The sequence below is a fragment of the Myxine glutinosa genome, chromosome 4 (genome assembly GCF_964187855.1).
Source record: "Myxine glutinosa chromosome 4, kmMyxGlut1.1, whole genome shotgun sequence".
Classification (NCBI taxonomy): Eukaryota; Metazoa; Chordata; class Myxini; order Myxiniformes; family Myxinidae; genus Myxine; species Myxine glutinosa.
Genome location: NC_136264.1, coordinates 32,048,306 through 32,069,953, shown reverse-complemented (window position 1 = coordinate 32,069,953; position 21,648 = coordinate 32,048,306). Strand labels below are relative to the sequence as shown.

The 21,648-nt window shown below is 44.5% G+C and overlaps 1 protein-coding gene across 1 annotated transcript; it reads right to left on the bottom strand.

The window, feature by feature from the left end:
* Nucleotides 1-322: 322 nt before the first annotated feature.
* NDUFB5 (NADH:ubiquinone oxidoreductase subunit B5) lies at nucleotides 323-21,574 on the bottom strand. Its single transcript, XM_078775603.1, has 6 exons — nucleotides 21,393-21,574; nucleotides 15,777-15,862; nucleotides 13,483-13,549; nucleotides 6,238-6,299; nucleotides 5,951-6,057; nucleotides 323-656 (listed from the first exon to the last, which is right to left on the bottom strand). The coding sequence occupies exons 1-6, from the start codon at nucleotides 21,499-21,501 to the stop codon at nucleotides 515-517; spliced, it is 573 nt and encodes a 190-aa protein (XP_078631729.1). The 5' UTR covers nucleotides 21,502-21,574; the 3' UTR covers nucleotides 323-514.
* Nucleotides 21,575-21,648: the final 74 nt, after the last annotated feature.

Below are 21,648 nucleotides of genomic sequence, written 5' to 3'. Positions count from 1 at the left end.
TATGACATGGATGGGAGGAAAGGGTATGCCTATTGACAACTTTAGGTAGTAGGTTGTAGACAGCAACCACCCACGGGTAGTACTACCATTCTGATGGTTTGACGTTGTGATTTTTGCCTGTGCACGTGGCACATTGCAAGTGGTTTACTGACCAGTACTGCAGACGGGGGATTATTATCCACAACACAAAATATATTTTCTCAACCCCACCCTGCTCCCACCCTAGGCTACTCCCAAAGGGAACGGTCAATCCTAGTTCTTCAAATATGCTCGATCAACACAGAACCACCAACAAAGTTTGAGTCAGACTGCTGCAAAACCATGACATTTGGGATAATTTATTATTGTACAAATCCAATATTTTCTACTGAATGGCAGAAAAAGTCACAATAAAGCAGTTAAGAGGGAAGTAATGAGAACAAAACGAAAGTTTCAGCAAAAATAAGAACTCCGATGAAGGAAGGGGATTGGGGAGGGGTACAGTTTAATGTGAAAATAGCATTGAAAGGTGTGATCAGCAATGACATTGGGCAATCTCAACTGTCAGGTGTAGACTTTTGTCCAGTATCAACAAGGCTCTTGTCTGCCGTGGGCATAGAAAACCAGGGACCATCGCACGAGTACGCATCAGTGTCTGAACCTGAAGATTCTGCTCCCTACTGCTCCCTAATGAAAAGCAGTTTATTTTGAGTGGGAAAGAAGGGCGAGTGAAGAAACAAACAAGAAGACGTCATGCAGAGCACGATACTTGCAAAATACACCCTCCCCAAAATTAAAATTGACGATCTTAATCAAATCTCAGGTCAATAGGATTTAAATTGATGATTTTTCAGATGAAAATTGATATTATAAGTCTGACCACGAGTTGGCCTTTGACCTTATGACCTCAAAAATAGTTGGTTTCCCAATTCAGTGAGCACTATGAAATTGCTGTTTAATTTAAAGGTTAATGGGATGAAAATGGACAATTTTTCAGACTAAAATTGATGGGTTTTTTTTAAAGTTTGACCTTCAGTTGACCTTGTGACTTGTATGTGATTGACAAACAGACAGACAGAACATCGCACATGGACCAATCAATACACTTGAAAAATCTTCAATTTTGCAAGTAATAAAGTAAAACATTATCGGTTGTGACAACAAAAATAATGATTATATTAAAACTAGCCCAAACTAGAATATCACTCAGGAGAAAGTAGAATGGCAGGTCCAAACTAGAATGGCAAGGCCTCCGCCAGGTGAACAGTTTACGTTTTGTATATAGGAAGGGGTAGGGCAGAAAGGAAGGGGTAGGGCAGAAAGGAAGGGGTAGGGCAGAAAGGAAGGGGTAGGGGGGAAAGGGAGGAGCATGGGGGAAAGGGAGGGGGAGGGGAGGGGGAGGGGGAGGGGGTGGGGAAGGGTAGGGCAGAAAGGAAGGGTAGGGGAGAAGGGAGGAGCATGGGGGAAAGGGAGGGGGGAGGGGTGGGGGAGGGGGAGGGGGTGGGGAAGGGGTAGGGCAGAAAGGAAGGGGTAGGGCAGAAAGGAAGGGGTAGGGCAGAAAGGAAGGGGTAGGGCAGAAAGGAAGGGGTAGGGGGAAAGGGAGGAGCATGGGGGAAAGGGAGGGGGAGGGGAGGGGAGAGGGGGAGGGGGATGGGGAAGGGGTAGGCAGAAAGGAAGGGGTAGGGGGGAAAGGGAGGGGCATGGGGGAAAGGGAGGGGGAGGGGAAGGGAGGGGAGGGGAGGGGGAGGGGAAAGGGGAGGGGGGAAGGGGAGAGGGTAGGGTGGAGGGGGAAGGGAGGGGGAAGGGTAGGGGGAGGGGAGGGGGAAAGGGAGGGGAGCAGGAGGGAGGGGGAGGAGGGAAGGGGAGGGGAGGGATATAGATGATTACTGGCAATTGATCACATCCACAAATGATGTAATCCACACAATTTATGTACTTTACATAACGTTAATAGGAATACATGGCCGTGTAGATGGAAATACAGTTTGTTTGAAATAAATCACAAATATCAGATGAAAGTGAAAAAAAACCTATGTGTGTGAATGGCAATGTTCCTCGCTGAAATGTGAAAAAAACTGAATTACGTGCGAATGCATAACTGTGAGATTATGGCGCAAAGTTGGAACATCACGTGATCGCTCTGAGCGAATCAGCGCGCTGCTCTGCGACCAGCTGAGATTCGTTCCTCGCTGAAATGCGTTGAGGTAAATATGAATAAAAAATTCGATATATTTTCACTTTTACGTTTTGGCTAACTCGCTCGCGAACCTGACGAAGATCCTGAGCAAGGATCGCTACGTTATGCTAACGCTACGTTAGCTACGCTACGTTACGCTATGTTTGCTACATTATGGCTAAAAATATGGATCTAAAGATGAAAGAAAGAAAAAAACCTATGTGGTGTGAAATGGCAATGTTCCTCGCTGAAATGTGAAAAAACTGAATTACGTGCGAACGCATAACTAAGATTATGGCGGCAAAGTTGGAACATCACGTGATCGCTCTGAGCGAATCAGTGCGCTGCTCTGCCATTCCGGTCATAATATTCCTCGCTGAAATGCGCTGAGGTAAAAATATGGTTAAAAAAATATTATGAAATAAATTTTTAGGTCGACCATGTTCGTACCAGGCTCAATGGCCATGTTTGTGCCAAATATCAAGTTCGTGAGCCTCTCCGTTTAGGAGTCTATCGGTAACATCACACACACACACACACACACACACACACACACACACACCACACACACACACACACACACACACACACACACACACACACACACACACACACACACACACACACACACCACACACAAGTTTTATATATATAGATTATACTAGTTGGATCCGGAAGCCGGATCTTTACCAAAATTGAATCGATTCTTCCTTGTCCACACACAACCTGTCCAACAAGTTTCGTCCAAATCCATCCACAACTTTGAGATATCCTGCTACGTATCGTTTGTGTCCGCATCTCCCAATGGTGAAGAATCACTTTAAAATTATACTATCCGGATCTGGATCTTCACCAAAATTGAATCGATTCTTCCTGGTCACACACACAACCTGTCCACCAAGTTTCATCCAAATCCGTCCATAACTTTTTGGGATATCCTGCTCTTTGTTGGTTTTTGCCCTATCACTCATGGTGAAGAATCACTTAAAAATTTAATAATTCTCATATCCGAATCCATATTCAGATCTTCACCAAATCGAATCGAATAGTCTTTGTCACACACCCAACCGGTCCACCAAGTTTTGTCCAAATCCATTCACAACTTTTTGAGATACGGTATCCTGTTATGTATCGTTTTTGTCCCTTTCTCCCAATGGTGAAGAATCGCTTTAAAATCCTAGTAGCAGGATCCGCATCCGGATCTTCACCAAAATCTAATCATTTCGTCCTTGTCACATACACTACCTCTCTGCCAAATTTTGTCCAACTCCGTCCCCAACTTTTTGAGATATCTTGTTCACAATCAGACAGACAGCCAGGCAGATGTGAAAACATAACCTCCATCCACCTTTGGTGGTGGAGGGAATTAGGAAAAAAGGGCGTTCCAGTTAGAATTTTGGTGCAAATTCTGAACAGACTGACCATCAATGCAGAGGGCTCCATGAGGTAAATACAGGTGATCCACAATTAAGTCCCTATTTTAAATAAAGAAATACCATACTATGTTGTTTTAGGTAGAGCATCAAAAATTGTCTGAAAGCTTGTTCATTGCCATCAATACAATTATTTTGCTTTCAGATTGATCCATTATGGCTGAGAGATTGACCGTTCCTCAAAGAGCGCAAATTGCTGTACGATACAAGATTTTGCGGTCTGTAATTGCCGTGGCAGCAAGAAATGTGAAGACATGCCACGTTTCATCCACAAATGATTAAAAACTGCCATCAAAGGCAAAAATAAGCTGGTTCAGTCAAGGACCTAAGAAGATTAGGAACACATACCACAGCAAGATCACCAGAAAACATTGACCAATTATAAGACATGTTCACAAGGAGCCCAAATAAGTCGACCAGAGAAGAGGAGCGGAAGGGAAGAATAAGTTATGGTGCAATTCAGGCAATTTTCATTCAGACTTCATTTGGAAAATTCAGACTCATGGGAGGGACCTTCCATCCTCCACAAAACAATGAATGGACAGAGAAAATTGGAAATGCTTCAAAACTTTCTTCCAAAAATCCAGCAATGGCACAACACAGATGAAACTAGAACGGCACCCAGTAGAGCGCGTACCTCCGCCAGGCTGAACAGTTTACGTTTTGTATCCCACTGATAGGCCGGATCTGCATCTCGACCTAAACCAAAATCTAATCGGCTTGTTCTTGTAACCTACCCAACTCATCCACCAAGTTTCGTCATAACTCGTCCATAACTTTTTGAAATATCATTCCATACTGTATATTTTGAAATATTGACAAAAATCACAAACTGGTCAAACACCTGGAACAAGTCTTTCAATCCTAATAAATCCCACACACTCTGTGTGTGTCTCTGTCTCTCCACCGTTCTGCAAACCCTCCCATATGCTTTCTCAACAACCATCACGAAGAGGATCAGTCGCTCAAACTCAGGTCTCAGTCTCAGCCATTATCTATCTTCGGAAAGACACATTTCAAAGTTGGCCTACAAAGCCAAATGGCGACTGGGTAATCCTCTGTCATGCAAGATCCTTCCTTGGCACACCTGAGCTCATATCCACCTACAAGGCTTTAAACCGCAGCTTGATGGAGTACTGCTATCCACTTTGGGCCGTCTCCCCAACCTCACATCTTACTCAGCTTGACGCAGCGGAAACCAAGGCCTTCAAAAGATAATTGGAATCTCTCGTGATGAAGCCGAGTCTATGGGCCTATCACTTTGCCATCACCGACAGGTAGCTGGTCTCAGTCTTCTTCTGTCTCATTTCTGGTCTTGCACCCTGTGCCATCTCTGCTCCATGTATTGTCCCCCCCCCCCCCCCCCAAGTATCTGCTTGACTCATGCGGTCCACCGGTAACCCCATCCAAAGGAAACTGCCCAAATCCAGAAACACTGCTCACCTCCACTCATTTATTCCTTTCTCTTCCCACCTGTGGAACTGCCTTCCATACTCTTCAATCCAATCTTTCCCTCTGGGTCTTCAAGACAGCTGTTCACCACCATCTCAGGTCATCCCCCATCCAAAGCCAGGACATTTTCTACATCTATTAAATCGCCCCCACCTCTCCCAAACAGACTTGCTTATGTATCAACCTTGTCTACCCCTTGCGTTCTCCCCTACCCCTCATCATTACCTGCATCCCTTGTTTGTCCGTATCTGTTATGTTGTGTTCCGTGTCCTAGCTCTTCCACGAGCCTCCTTGTATTGTTAAAAAAATAGTTTTTGGCACATCTCTCAATGTTGAAGAATTACTTAGAAATTATCGTATCTGGATACACATCTGGATCTCCACCAAAATCAAATCCATTGATCCTTGTCATACATTCAACCTGTCCAGCAAAATTCGTCCAAATTCATCAATAACCGTTTGAGATATCGTACTATATATCGCGCTGGCCCCATTTCTCAATGGTGAATAATCATCCAAAAAAATATAAAGTATCTGGCTTCGAATCTGGATCTTCACCAAAATCTAACCAATTCGTCCTTGGCGCACACACACAACGTCTTCACCAAATTTCATCCAAATCCATACACAACTTTTTGAGATATCCTGTTCACAAACAGGCAAACAAACAGCTAAACAGACAGACAGAAAGACAGGGGTGAAAACATAACCACCATCCACCTTCAGTTGCGGAGGTAATGACAAGCATACAAGATAAAATAATTCCCGAAATAAATTACTACCCTCCACCCGGCTCTCTCCCAAAACAAGTATTCATTACAACAACAAACAGACAATGCCTTTAATGCCCTTATAATGAAATTCAAAGTGTGCAAACCACCATCGCAAGACTTGGGGTGGAGGAACAAACCTAAACTTCATTCTGTCCATCTCCTCGGAGAGCAGGTGCAAGGCCTTCTCGTGATGTTTCTCTTCAGAATCGACTATGTGCTTCACGATCCACCGTGTGATGGGGTGCTGCCATGGCGAGGTAAACAATCACAGGAATGGAGATGATGAGCTAAACACATGTGCACTGTGAAAAAAGTGGATACGAAGATGCAAAATGACACTACTTGGTAACAAACTTGTACAAGATAAAGGCAGTGAAGGGAGGGGAGGGGGGGGGGGGGGGGGAAAGAGATAACATAAACAAACCTTAAAATACTCCCAACCATAGGGCTCATAGTCCTCAGAAATTTCTGTCAGCTCTGCTTCTCCTGCAACGCACATACATGCACAGTCATTCCCTCCCAGTAGTACAAGCAAAATTTAATTTGCATCTCAGATCAAACCTGGACTTCTAGTTCACCTGAGTAGCATATAGATCAAGTCTCAAGTTTTATCCTAAAAATCTGCATCTCGGTTCCTCCAATCGTGAAAATATCCCCAAAAAGATAACTCTCCAAAATAAAGAAATATAAAATTGAAAATATGAAGTGATGGCTTTCACACAACAGTCGTCAAGTATTTTTCAGGCCACATCTGAAAGTTGAAGTTAAATGATGCTTTGCAAGTTATTAAATCAATGAAGATAGAATGTTCCCCCCACCCCCCTTATCTGCTCTTTTCAGTCTGTCCCCTTCTCCTTTGGCCACCTCCCCTCTGCATGGAAGTCAATAAACATCACTCCAGTTCACAAGAATGGTGCAAAAAGCAGACCCCAACAATTATAGGCCAGCGAGCTAACTTCCAATTGGAAGCAAAACAACAAAGTGTTTGTGTGGTATATTTTGTGTGGTGTTTATTAGCTGCTGTGTTTGTGTGGTTTATTGATGATGTACATTTATGTTCAATCCAACATGGCTGCCAAAACACGTGACCAATGACGTCATAAATTTAATCCTCCCATATCATTTTTGTGTAGATCACGCTCAAGAAATGTCAAACTGATCGGACGAAGCGTTCTACTTGTCTAATTATGACGTCATAATGAAGGCACAGATGACACCATCAACATATTGTTACAGATCGCGGTTTAGGATGTTAGTTACCGAGCGGTTTGGTATTTAACCGCGACCTAACAGGATCCCCGACTCACCCGATTCCACCCAAACGTTGGCCGGGTCGCACCACAGCTAGTCAATAGGGAAAAGACAAAGGCGACGAATGCAAAGAGGAAAAAAGGAATAAAACGAGAAGACGTACAGACGAGTAATGGGATTTATTATTTACACAAGCAAAACGGAGCAATCAAGGTTTATTTACAACACATAAGACGCAGGTGACACAGTGCAAATACTAGCTTATAGTTATACAGACTTAACTTATTCCCAGGACAGAACAAACAAAGACACTGACTCACGCGGGGAATTGCAGAGTGGATTGCTGGAAGGAGGTGTGTGGCTGGAGGGGGGGGGACGGCACGGAGCTGGCTGGAGCTTGATCCCGCACGGGACGTCGGGCTGGACCTCGACGGCCGCTGATGCCCCCGGGCCTGTCATGTGCGCGGGATCACGGGTCGGAGCTGCTTGGTGGAGCCAATGCGCTGGTGGGGGGGTCTGGCGTGACGGGTTCTCTCCTCCTCACGCGCTCTTGCTCTGATGACCCAGCTCTGTTTCGTCCCTCCTTGTCTCAACTCAAAGTGCATCTCCCTTGGGAACGCCGCCGCCGTGGGTTATATAGGCCCCGCCCCTCAACCTTTGCGAACCTCCCCCAAACGTTCTCTCCCTGCCCTCTCAAGCCAAACCCCTTGTTCAGGGTTGGTCGAGTGGGGCTGGATCACTCCTCCCCTCTCTGACGAGGTGGGGACCCGCCTTCCTTCCCCCAACCCTGCCTCGTGGTCAATGGCGGATGAAGGGAAAACCGCCCAACATGCAGTTGGCAATTCGAATTGCAATTGACGGAAAGGGGGGAATGGAAGTGTTGGGAGTGGGAATGAAGGGAATCTATCTCTTTCACTGGTGCAATGGAGTATTTCAATTAATGGAAGACACAGCCTTACACTAATACACATAATAAGGATATAACTGTCAAAAAAGATATATCGTGTCCTGCATGTATGTTTTATGGACTAACTACGGGAACGCCCTTTTGACCTTTATACAACCACAAACGGAGGGAGGAGGGGTGATATTTTACAACAACCTTTTACAACAACATTTTACCACAACAATAAAATAAAAAAACATTCTCATATCCACAACAATATGTTGTTAGGACAATGACACGTTTAATTTTTTTTATTCCATGGAGCGGTTTCGGAAATTTAGAGGTGCAAAGTTTTTCGGTTGTTAGCTCACCTGGAACGGAGTTCAGGGGAGCTTATGCGATGGCACGTCGTCAGTCCATCAGTCTGTCCGTAAACCACCATCTGTTCACCACCATCTCTTATCTTTCCCCATCCAAAACCTTGATCTTTTCTACCCCCACTAACTCACCCCAGATCCACCTAGTTTGAAATTCCAACTTCTTTCCTGGAAGTCCCGGCAGTGTCCATATGTTTTATACCTCTCCCACCCCCCTTCCCATGCCTCCCCCCCCCCAAAGCCCTCTCCCTCCCACAGATCTCTCGATGTCCCTGCTCTCAGATGTTGTGTTTGTGTTCCTCCCCCTCTCGCCCCATCTTGTCTACCACTCCCCATGTTATATGTTTTATGTGTCGGTTTGTCTTTCTGTGCGATTAATGTTAGCTCTTTCACGAGCCTCGATCTTGTATACAAAAAAAACCAAAAAAAAACACTTGAAACTTCTTCTCTGAAACCGCTGAAGGGTTTGTGACCATATTTGGCACAAATGATATTTGTTATGTTGTGACTAAAGTTTGTTCACTGCATTAAAAAACAAGAGTCATAATGGAGTTCAGGGGAGCTCCTCCTCATATGTGGTGATTTCAATTGTCACCATGCCAGTTGGCTGGGTGTGGGTACCTCTCTCACCAGCCAGGGCTCTTCAGCAAAGGACTTCTGTGACTCACTGGCACTGACACAATCTGTCAATTTCCCGACACGGATCTCAGTCAACGAAGCATCTTCTCTTCTGGACTTGGTTATGACTAACTTCACTGAAAATGTCTGCTGCTCTTCTTCTGCGCCAATCGGCTCATCTGATCATGTGCTTGTTAAAGTGGACATCTTTCTGACCATTCTCAGAGAGCCTGCTCAGCGTCGATGAGTCTGGCATTTCACTCAGGCCAACTGGCACGGTCTTCAAGCAGCCATCAATCATCTGGACTGGTCTCCCATCTCTACTGCCTCTGACATCAACTCATCCTGGGAATTCTTCCAAAGTAAATTGCTCTCTCTCATGCACAGATTTATCCCATCTCGTCTTCAGTTGTCATACCCTTCCTCCCGTCCATGGTACACAGAATCTTGTGGTGAGGCTATTGCCCAGAAACAACTTGCTTTCGTCTCCTGGAAAGTAAATCCAACGGAAGGAAATCTCATTTCCTTTCACAAAGCCCGAAACAAGTGTGTGTCCACCCTCAGGAGCCAGGAAACAATATCTCTCCGTTCTCAGGACTGAACTCTCTTATCTGTCTCCCTCTTCCAAATCCTGGTGGCATCTGGTCAAATCTGTTTCTGGTGTTTGTTCCCCCTCCATCCCCTCCCTCACCTCAAACAGCCACACGGCTGACTCCGCACGTGAAAAAGCTGAATGCCTCAACTCTGTGTTTGTCTCTAAATCTTGTGTCCCAAACCCATCCCTCTCTGCACCCACCATACCCAGTCATACCCAGCTGCTCCTGGACTCTGTGTCCTTTCCTCCTGACAAGGTGGAAAAGTTTCTGTTATCCCTCGACTCTGATTCTGCAACTGGACCTGACGGCATCAGCCCACGGGTCCTGAAATCCTGTTCTTCCGCTCTTTCACTCCCTCTCTCTGTTCTCTTCACCCTCTTTTGCTCAAGGTCATCTGCCATCTGCTTGGAAATCTGCCTACATCACCGCTTTGCACAAAAAGGTGCAAAAACAGATCCCACCAACTACAGACCAATCAGCCTTCTCCCAATTATCAGCAAAGTCATGGAATCCATCATTGCTTCAGATATGAAATCTTTCCTCTGCTCCAATGGCTTGATCTCTGATCATCAATTTGGTTTCAGACCTGGTCACTCTACTCTGGACATGCTGCTTCTGCTTTCTCAACAATGGATGGAGGTCCTCAATGCCAAACAGGAAATTAGAGCCGTCTCCCTTGACATATCACGGTCTGGCACCCCGCTCTGCTCACCAAACTCTCCTCTTTTGGTATCCATGGAAATCTCCACGCATGGCTGGCGGACTTCCTCTCTAGTCGTAGTCAACGTGTGGCCCTGAATGGGTTTCTCTCATCTCCTCTTCCTGTTCAGGCTGGAGTTCCCCAAGGCAGTGTTCTGGGCCCTGTGCTTTTTCTGGTCTTCATCAATGATCTCTCTGACTCTCTTGAAAATCCTCTCTATCTCTTTGCTGATGACTCTACTCTCTGTCGCTCCATTCTTCGTCCCTCAGATGGGCAGTCTACAGCCTCCTCACTCTCTGCAGACCTGGACAAAATCACAGACTGGGCAAACAAGTGGAACATGTCTTTCAATCCTGACAAATCTCACACTCTTACGATGTCTGTCCGAAAAGACCGACTGGACAACCCTCCCATCCACTTTCTGAATAATCCTCTCCAAGAAGTTCTGTCACTCAAGCTTTTGGGTCTCACTATCTGTCATGACCTTTGCTGGGAAAACCACATTTCAAATCTGGCCTCCAAAGCCAGTCGCCGACTGGGCATCCTCCATCGTGCGAAGTCCTTCCTTGGCACACCTGAGCTCCTCACCACATACAAGGCTTTCATCCGCAGCTCAATGGAATACTGCTCTCCTCTCTGGGCTGGTGCTCCTGCCTCACACCTAGCTCGTCTTCACGCTGTTGAAACCAAAGCATTCAGAATCGTTGGAAACTCCCGCGATGAAGCTAACTCCAAGGGCCTCTCACTCACTCACCGCAGGCAGGTTGGTGGTCTTTCCGTCTTCTACTGACTCCTCTCTGGCCTTGCCCCCCCAGCTCTCTCTGGGTTCTGTCCCGCAAATATTCCTACAGGTCGCACAAGATCTGCCTGCAACCCTCTTATGATTAAACCGCCAAAATCAAGACTCTCTGCTCACCTTCACTCCTTCATTCCTCTTTTCTCCCACCTCTGGAACAAACTCCCTCACTCTCTTCAATCCCACTCCACCCTCCAGGTCTTTAAAACAGCTGTTCACCACCATCTCTTGTCTTCCCCCATCCAAAACCTTGATCTTTTCTACCGCCGCTAATTTCACCCCAATTCCACTTTTTTGAAATACCAACTTCTGTCCTGGAAGTCCTTGGTGTCCTTGTGTTTTATACTTCTCCCACCCCATCCCCCCCTCCCTTCCCATGCCTCCTCCCCCCAAGCCCTCTCCCTCCCACACATCTCCCTGCTCTCAAATGTTGTGTTTGTGTGCTTACCCTTCTCTCCCCATCTTGTCTTCCGCTCCCTCTTTTTATATATTTTGTTTGTCTGGTTGATTTGTTTGTGAAGTAAATGTTAGCTCTTTCACGAGCCTCGATTCAGTATACAAAAAAAAAAAAAAAAAAAAAAAAGGAGAAAAATGCCCACAGTATGGTCACCAGCTGCGACGTGTAGAATCATGAGGATATCCGTTGCAATATGCGCTACCAAATTCGACCAGTCATTAAATTATACGCATGCACTAGCGTCTTTTTGTCTTTCAGTTCTGGTCTTGTCCTTTGTTTTGCGACGCAACATGCTTCATCAACTGATTACATATAATGTATGGACGTGAATGTTATTTCTGTTAATGTTAATGTTGATTCATTAATGTTATTTATTAATGTTAATTCTGGGTGGCAGAGGGATAATTTGAAACGGGCTTGGTCGGTAGGGGAAGTCAGAGTGTATGCACATGCGCTATTCAATAATTACACCTAATTTGTGTCAAGTTCTGTGAAATGAGATTGATATGAAAACATTCATGTTGTCTTTGTTGCTAAATTTATTCTGATTTCTTCAAACAAATCGCGATTTTAGTCCGCGATGTTCTTACCTCATACCAACGCACGTCCGAGTGTATGCGCACGCGCTATTCAAAAAGGCACCCAACAACAAGAACAACAATGCGGTCCTCTCATAGAGCTGCTCGTTGCTAAAAAAATAGGGGACTAAGGGGGTTTAAAATAGGTATTTGCTTTTTGTCTCAGAAACTACACAGGCAAGTCTGATGAAACAACCACAACCTTCATCATCCATGATGTACCAAAGTATTTTCACGGCAATAAAGAATTCGGGCCCTGAATGGGGGGATTGGCCCCCAAAATAGGTAGTTGCTTTCTTCTCAGAAACTACACATACAATTCCGATGAAACTTCACAATGTTACGTTCATCACTCATGACGTATCAACGTCGGTTCCCGGCATTTAATTTTTTTTTTCTTTTAAATCGGGGTCGAAGGCGGTCTATGGGGAGGAGGGGGGTTGCCCCCCAAAGCCCAAAGTACATTTTTGCATTTTTCTTAGAAACTATACACACAATTTCGATGAAACTTGACCACAACCTTCATCACCGTGACGTACCAAAGTTTGTTCACGGCATTAAAAAAAAAAATCGAGTCTGTTTGTTTAAAGTGTTATGATTATGTTAGTATGATTCCACATGCTGCCCTGTCTTCGAGAAATCAATCAAATTGGTTTAAAATACCTTTAGTCAGTGCATTATACTGTTTATTCTACCAGATGAGTGCCAGGGGTATTGCCCCTATGTTTCCAAGAGGGCACCTGTACCACGTGACATATGACGCCATAATTATTAACAAGATTCTACAGGATGAGTCGCTCCTAAGGTGAAAATGTATTGGCAATCGGACTAATGGTTGCAGAGAAAAGCATACTCATTCTGTGCGGGCAAACAAACAGACAGACAAACAAACAAACAAATGGACCAAAAGGCAATACCCTCTCCTGTGGCAAGGGTAACTAGAGCAAAATCGATGGTGTGCGATCGCAAATCGCCATGCGTCCCACCAAAAGCAAAGTTGAAAGATCGCAAAAAGTTCCACCAGGAATAATCAATGTTTTAAAAAAAAATTCCCCGTTTTGACCCCAATGACTGCAAGTCCCCTCCCCTGGAGTATGAACCAGGGGTCAAATCCCAAAAAAGTTACATATTTCATGCATCCCCAAAGTTGATTGCATATACAAAGTTTCATTTTTAAAAACGTTTAAAAATGCACCTGCAATTCAAGAATACACCCCAGTATTTGCAAACATGCCCCACCAATAATATAAATATATATTTTATATAAATAAATAAAAACCAAAAAAAAAAAAAAACCAACCCTTCCAGACAAATAAAGCAATCATGACAAGCTAAACAAGGTAAGGGCTTACCTTGTGTAACATTGATGAACATAATAAGGTTTGTCAAACCAACCATTACAACACCCACCTATAAATACATTGATATACGTGATGATGGCCAAAGCTGGAAGTCCTGTAAGCAGAGCGTAATTCCGCTGTACAAAAACGGGAAAATGGGGGGCCTCATGTCAGTATAATAAAGGAGAACACATGCATATTTTTCTCTTTCTATTATATACCTGCATAATATTAAAATTCATATAAATGGATTGATGAGCATACTCTTACGTTCGTGGGGGTAGGCATGAAATACCTTAGGAGAGTTAGGAATGTGAAGATTAGCATGAACATAATAAGTGGTAATAAGTAACATAATAAATGACACGAAGACGAAGCCCCCTCAATGTAACTAAGTAGGGAATCTGTATAGAATAAGATCGTATATGTGTCTCCATATGAGTGGTGGAGCTTGTGTTATCTAGATAGGGCTCAAGGATAACCCCCAGTGTGTAATTGCCCCTGTGATTTTCCCTTCATTTTATTTCATCAAAAAGGGCCGCCATTACAACAACCATAATCGCCGACCGTATAACCGAACATTACGATCGGCAAAGGAACCACACCCCGCCGAACATTCCCGAAGGACGGCTAGGCTCCGCCTCGGAGGATTGGAATTGACAGGCCACGCCCCGAGCTTCGTCATTGGGCGTCAAGAATGGCTATGAGGCCACGCCCGGAAGAACGATTGGTTGGGACGATTCGACGGCGCTGGGCGATTGGTCAAAAGGATGACGTCATCGGGACGCTCCGAGAAAAAGCAAAAGTAGACATTTTCTCTTCTGGGAAACTGAACAGCTTACGTTTTGCTGCACTGAACAGCTTACGTTTTGTATCGCACAGATAGGCCGGATCTGCATCCTGACCTTAACCAAAATCGAAATAGCCTTGTTCTTGTCACTGAACCAACTCACCCACCAAGTTTTTTTTGTTTTGTTTTTTGTATACAGGATCGAGGCTCGTGAAAGAGCTAACATTAATCACACAGAAAGACAAACTGACACATAAAATATATAACATGGGGAGCGGTAGACAAGATGGGGCGAGAGGGGGAGGAACACAAACACAACATCTGAGAGCAGAGACATCGAGAGATCTGTGGGAGGGAGAGGGCTTTGGGGGGGGGGGAGGCATTGGAAGGGGGGGGGGGCAGGAGAGGTATAAAACATATGGACACTGCCAGGACTTCCAGGAAAGAAGTTGGAATTTCAAACAAGGTGGATCTGGGGTGAATTAGTGGGGGTAGTAAAGAGTTTTGACCACAACAAAGTTTTGTCATAATTCTTCCACAACCTTTTGAGTCATTGTGCTACATATCACTAAAGATTCAAGTATCCAGATCCGTATTCGGATCTTCACCAAAATCCAAAAACATTCTGTCCTTATCACACACCCAACCCGTTCATCAAGTTTCATCAGAAACTGTCCATAACTTTCAGATATCCTGCTCACAGACACGACAAACAACCAAACAAGGGTGAATACATAACCTCTGTCCACTTTTGGTGGCGGAGATAATCAAGAAGTTGCAGAAGCTAAAATATTGGTCTGTAGAAAGTCAGTGCTTTGCAAGACCTACCTCAGATGACACAGCTGAATGCCAATGACCAATAGACATTACAGCTGTTTTGGTAGTGGTAATGATGAAAGGAATGCATGTTATTAAAGGTTGCTGCAGATTTATATGCCTTTACACCTTCATAAATTATTATTTCGATTGAATTATATACTTGAACACTGTAGAACACAAATCGCCTTCTTGATCCTTCAAAGAACCAGGTTATATATCGATAAATAGCATGAGAGGGCGTAGCATGAGAGGGCGTAGCATGAGAGGGCGTAGCATGAGAGGGCGTGGCATGTGAGAGTATCAATAATGCCTCAATCTCCTAAACTGCGACTCAACATCATCTTATTACAGTGTTTTTACAAGACTGCTTTAGTAGCACTAAACTTCCAGATTTTATTAAATGATCATTAAAATTGAAGTATTATATATATGGAACACTGCGTGGTGGTATCATGTTCTATGAATTCTCTAGTTTTTAGAGGTTTTTGTTACGACTCAGCCGAGGTCAAAATCCAATCCTCTACCGCCCAGACCCAGAGCAGATGCTAAAAACACAATTGCACAGAGCCGAACTATCATCCATAAGCTATTCTTCAGTCATCTCTACTCTCTGATCCATCGCTGTATCAACATTGTTCTTGTCATTCAGCTCTTCCATGTGCCTCCATGTATTAACTTTGCATATTTTTCTTTTGTTTTTGTTTTTTTTAAGTTAATGCACTTTAAGTTAATGTAACTTCAGCTTGTGTACTCACAATGAGGCGCAGGAAGCGAGAGTCATGAAAGCGTGTAGAACGAATAAAGAACAATCTCTTTCCATCGCTGGAGTAACGCACAAGTGCTAAGGAAAGAAACAAACAAAAACAAGTTATAAATCATTACAAATTATATTTATGTAATCAAGATATGTACATAATGGAACCCACAGTATAAAGAGCAAATCTTTGGAACACAAAACATTCATTCAAACGATTTTTAAAAAAATACACCAATCAACTTTACAATGATTTCCAAGGAAGTTTAACCTAGGTATGCTCAAGTAAATACTTCAATTATTTACTTGAGCTGCACTACATCAAAAACCAACATACCCACTGAAGGAGGAGTCGGGGGTCTTCGATATGCGAACCTAGGAAGGTTCAACGACTTGCCTATTCCCTGACCACGACAGACCAGCTTCAACCCACTGTGCATTGTTCTGTGGTGATTCAGCCTCGCTTCATATATCATACCGTGAGGTATTCTTCCTTGTGGAACCTATCTGACAGACAATTCACTGCTGCTGTCTCGGTGACAATTTCAAAGCTGCTCTAGATTTCAAAGCTGATTTACGTGCCATTTTTTAGATTATTCGTCCCTCCAACCTCTCCTCTTCTTCAAGTAACACATTGTTCTTTACAGCTTGCAGTTCCCATCTTCATCGTTTGTGATACACCTTTACCTGTGGACTCGGGTTCTTCCCCTGCTTCAATGATCGGAGGATTTCACATTCTGAGGACTTGTAAGACTTTTAAGACTTGCGCAAGACTTGTAAGACCGTCCAATCCTGTGATGCAGACCTGGACAAAACCACAGACTGGTCAAACAAGTGGAACTTGTCTTTCAATCCTGACAAATCTCACACTCTTACCATCTCTCCGAAAAGACTGACTGGAAAACCCTCCCATCCACTTTCTCAACAATCTTCTCCAAGAAGGTCTGTCGCTCAAGCTTTTGGGTCTCACTATCTGCCATGATCTTTCTTGGGAAAACCACATTTCCAAGCTGGCCTCCAAAGCCAGTCGCTGTCTGGGCATCCTCCGTCGTACGAAGTCCTTCCTTGGCGCACCTGAGCTCCTCACCACATACAAGGCTTTCATCCGCAGCTCAATGGAATGCTGTTCCCCCCTCTGGGCCGATGCTCCTACCTCACACCTAGCTCGGCTTCACGCTGTTGAAACCAAAGCTTTCAGAATCATTGGAATCTCCTGCGATGAAGTTAACTCCGAGGGCCTTTCACTCACTCATCGCAGGCAGGTTGGTGGTTTTTCTGTCTTCTACCGACTCCTCTCCAGCCTTGCTCCCCTAGCTCTCTCTGTGCTCTGTCCCCCAAATATTCCTACAGGTCGCACAAGATCTGCCAGCAACCCTCTTATGGTTAAACTGCCAAAATCAAGGCTCTCTGCTCACCTTCAATCTTTCATTCCCCTTTTCTCCCGCCTCTGGAACAAACTCCCCCACTCCCTTCAATCCCACTCCTCCCTCCAGGTCCTTAAAACAGCTGTTCACCACCATCTCTTATCTTCCCCCATCCAAAACCTTGATCTTTTCTACCCCCGCTAATTTTCACCCCAGATACACTTTTTTGAAATTCCAACTTCTTTCCTGGAAGTTCTTGCAGTGTCCATATGTTTTATACCTCTCCCACCTCCCCCCAAGCCCTCTCCCTCCCACAGTTCTCTCGATGTCCTTGCTCTCAAATGTTGTGTTTGTGTCCATCCTTCCCCCTCTATCCCCATCTTGTCTACCGCGCCCCTTATTTTGTATTTTGTGTGTCGGTTTGACTTTTTGTGTGATTAATGTTAGCTCTTTCACGAGCCTCGATCTTGTATACAAAAATAAAATAAAATAAAATAAAATATCGGATTCATCCTGTGGGCACCCTCTCGACTAGATCCTTTCAACCGTGCTCACCGCCAACATTTCACTCATTTATAACCCACTGGGTTTATTGTACGAACTGCTTACTTGAGCTAAGTTGCCACATCGTGTTGTGAGTTAACTTGTAGCTGCATTGCTGGTCGTGACATTTGTACTTGTTTAATTTGGGGGCTCTTGGAAAAGTCATCAAGTGTTACATTTAATTAGTATTATTGTGTTAAAGGTAGACAGTAGCCAGTGGGGATTAATAAATATTCTTTAGTCACCCTTCCGTCTCCTGTCATAAGTTGAAACGTCCCCTTCCGTCTCCTGTTTTAAAACAACACCAAGGGCACACCAGTATGTATTTGTTTTCTGTCGTGACATGCTTTGGGTTACCAGTGCACTCGCTGCGGTGTCTTGAGGTCGACACATAACACAATTTAACTCAACTTTAAAGCTTATCTAATGTTTCTGCTGCCACTACCCTCCATGCATCAACTACTCCCTGAGTAAAAGACCCTTGCTTACTTAAATCTGCTTTTCTTACCTCTCGGGCTGTGGACCCCTGACCCACCCGAGGGACGATTCATTACTTCCGCCAGTTTGTGCACAGATGTTATGTTTTCACCCTGTGTTTGTCTGTCTGTTTGTTTGTCTGTCTGTCTGTCCGTCCATCCATCCATCCGTGAGCAGGAAATCTAAAAAAGTTATGGACGGGTTTTGCCAAAACGAGGTGGATGAGTTGGGTAAGTGACAAGAACAAGCTGATTAGATTTTGGTTCAGGTCCGAATCCAGATCCGGTCTATCAGTGGATACAAAACGTAAATTGTTCAGCCTGGTGAAGGTATGATATCTTAATTTTTTTGAGTAATCATGCTATATATCGTTTTTGGCCTCATCTCTCAATGGTGAAGAATTATGAAAATTAAACGAGAGCAATGCGACTGTCGCCAATGTGCCTCCGCATAGTCCCACAATGGATAGATGCCCTCGTTCACTGTCCTAAAAATAAACAAGTTTGATTAAAATCCCTTCAGTTGTTTTAAAGTATCACATTTTCACCAGCCAATGACAGGTTTCACATTGATCGGCAAAACAATTTCAGATAAGGGATTTTTTTAAATTATCGGCTTTCAAGCTAATATGGCTGCCACACCATATGACCTTTAAAATATACACTCTGCATATGCATGGGCAGGGGATCACGTTTGTGAAGTTTCATGTTGATTGGATAAAGTTCGTTTTTCTATCCAAGATGGCTGCCAAACCATGTGACCTAAAACATCTATTTTCAAGCTATATGCAACAATGGGGAACAAAACAAAACAAAAAAAAACACCTTTAGAGGCCATTTTTCCCCGCAAAGCGGGGGTTGGCCTTTTTCAGGCACCGTGGTTGTTGTTGTTTTTGTTGGTCCCCTTTTTGAAGCAATGTTTTACGGCCGGATGCCCTTCCTGCCGCCAACCCTTTTTGTCGCCTTTTACGACAAGCAGGGAATTACCAGTGAACTGGTACTCAATTAGCCGACCTCGGAAGGATGACAGGCTGAGTCAACCCCCCTGGCGTTAATTCAGCGATCGACTGGGATTCAAACCCAGGATCCTAGGATCCTAAGCTGGCACCCTAGCCGCTAAGCCAACACCAGGCTATGCAACAATGGAGTTAGATATTTGTAAAATTTCGCATCGATAGGGTAAGCGGTTTTAGAGATATAATTATATAATATTTTCCTTCAATCCAATATGGCTGCCACACCATGTGACCAATGATGTTTTCATGATCATATTTTAACCGCCATGCCTAGTCAATGACACACGTAAAGTTTTGAGTCAATCAATTTGGTGGTTTGGGAGAAGATTTTTTTTTTAAAGGTTTTAAGTTAAATTCAATATGACTGCCAAACCATGTGATCTATGAAGTCATAACATTAATATTTCAATACAAATGTGTCATAGATCATGTGAATGCAATTTCAGATTTTTAGGATAAGGAATTCGATTAAAACATTTTTGGCTGGTATACCACTTCACCTATGATGTCATCATTATCATGCTTTTGTTCCCCATTGGGAGTACTTGACAATGTGCCAAGTTTCAAATTTTTCCATTCAGCTGTTTCCGATAAATATATATTTTAATTATTTGCGTTTAATCCAAGATGGCTGCCATACCACGTGACCCATGACGTCACAATTAACATAAAAACATGCTGCCTGGGGGTCACTCCTACCCTGAAAGTTTCGTTTCAATCGGACATGTGGTTGCTGAGAAAAACGAGGCTTAGCGGGCTGTACGTCCCGTATGGACGGATGGACAACCCAAAAACATAATGCCTCCGGCCACCTTCGGGGGCGGAGGCATAAAAACCCTCATATCCGGATCTTCACCAAAATCTAATCATTTTTTCCTTGTCACACACACAACCTGTCCACCAAATTTTGTCCGAATCTGTCTTTAACTTTTTGAGACATCTTGTTCACGAACAGACAAATGCAGACAGACAGGGGTGAAAACATTGCCTCCATCCACCTTTGGTGGCGGAGGTAACAAGCACGATAATTGCTTTGTAATACATGTCCCATATCGATGTGATTTTTTTTCTAAGTCCAAAAAGGGCATAACTGTGAAAGATTGACAAAACTCCCTGAAACTCGAACTCGTTCTGTAACTTATCATAATAAAGTCATGTACCAAGTTTCAGTTGAACAGGTTAAAGACTATGGGAAACAAGTCTGAAAAACCACAGGTGAGACGGGCGGACGGACTGGCCGAGACGGGTGGACTGACTGACGGGTGGACTGCCTGTTAGGCAGGCTGACTGACTGACAGGCGGACAGGAGGATGGGTGGAGGACGGGTGGACTGACAGGCAGGCTGACTGACTGACTGACGGGTAGACAGGAGGATGGGTGGACCGACAGGCAGGCTGACTGACGGGTGGACTGACTGAAGGGTGGACTGACTGAAGGGTGGACTGACTGAAGGGTGGACTGACTGAAGGGTGGACTGACTGAAGGGTGGACTGACTGAAGGGTGGACTGACTGAAGGGTGGACTGACTGAAGGGTGGACTGAATGTTAGGTGGACAGGAGGATGGGTGGAGGATGGGTGGACTGACTGACAGGCAGGCTGACTGACTGACTGGCGGGTAGACAGGAGGATGGGTGGACCGACAGGCAGGCTGACTGACGGGTGGACAGACTGACGGTTTGACAGGAGGATGGGTGGACTGACTGATAGGCAGGCTGACTGACAGGCGGACGGGTGGACTGACTGATGGGCAGGCTAACTGACTGACGGGCAGACAGAAGGACGGGTGGACTGACTGATAGGCAGGCTGACTGACTGACGGGCGGACAGGAGGCCGGGTGGACTGACTGATAGGCAGGTTGACGGGAGGACGGGAGGACGGACTGACGGGAGGTCCGACGGGAGGGCGGACAGAAGACAACCGATCTATAGAGTCCCTTCCGGTGATACTGGTAGAGGATTAATTAATAATTATTAATAACATTCTGATTCAATCGACCCCTCACGTAACACCTGCTAATTTATATAAGTAACACTATCAAAAGTGTAATGAATCAAAACGCGCTGCGCTACTACATAATAATAATCATAATATTATTAATAATAATAATAATAATAATAATAATAATAACGTATAACGTGCTCTGTGACTAAAACAATACCAGCAAGCAAGTGTCGAAGGTCGAAGCATGTCGCTCGTTACCCACAACCGAGAGTTACCTTTGCAACCCAAGTTGCTTGGAATGAGACCACAAGTCCAGCCCAACGCGGCTGCGAAGGGACGCCAGGCGGTCGCACAATGCAAGGCGCCGCGATGCAGCATCGCCATGCTGCTCGTGTGGCCAAGGTGAGTACAGTATTATTTGACCAAATAAACTGGTGCTTATTCTTCTTCTTTAAAATATAAAAATAGTAATGGCGTCTTCAAATCAGTGAGGCTCTATATACGCCACCCTACAAAAAATATACAGTATTT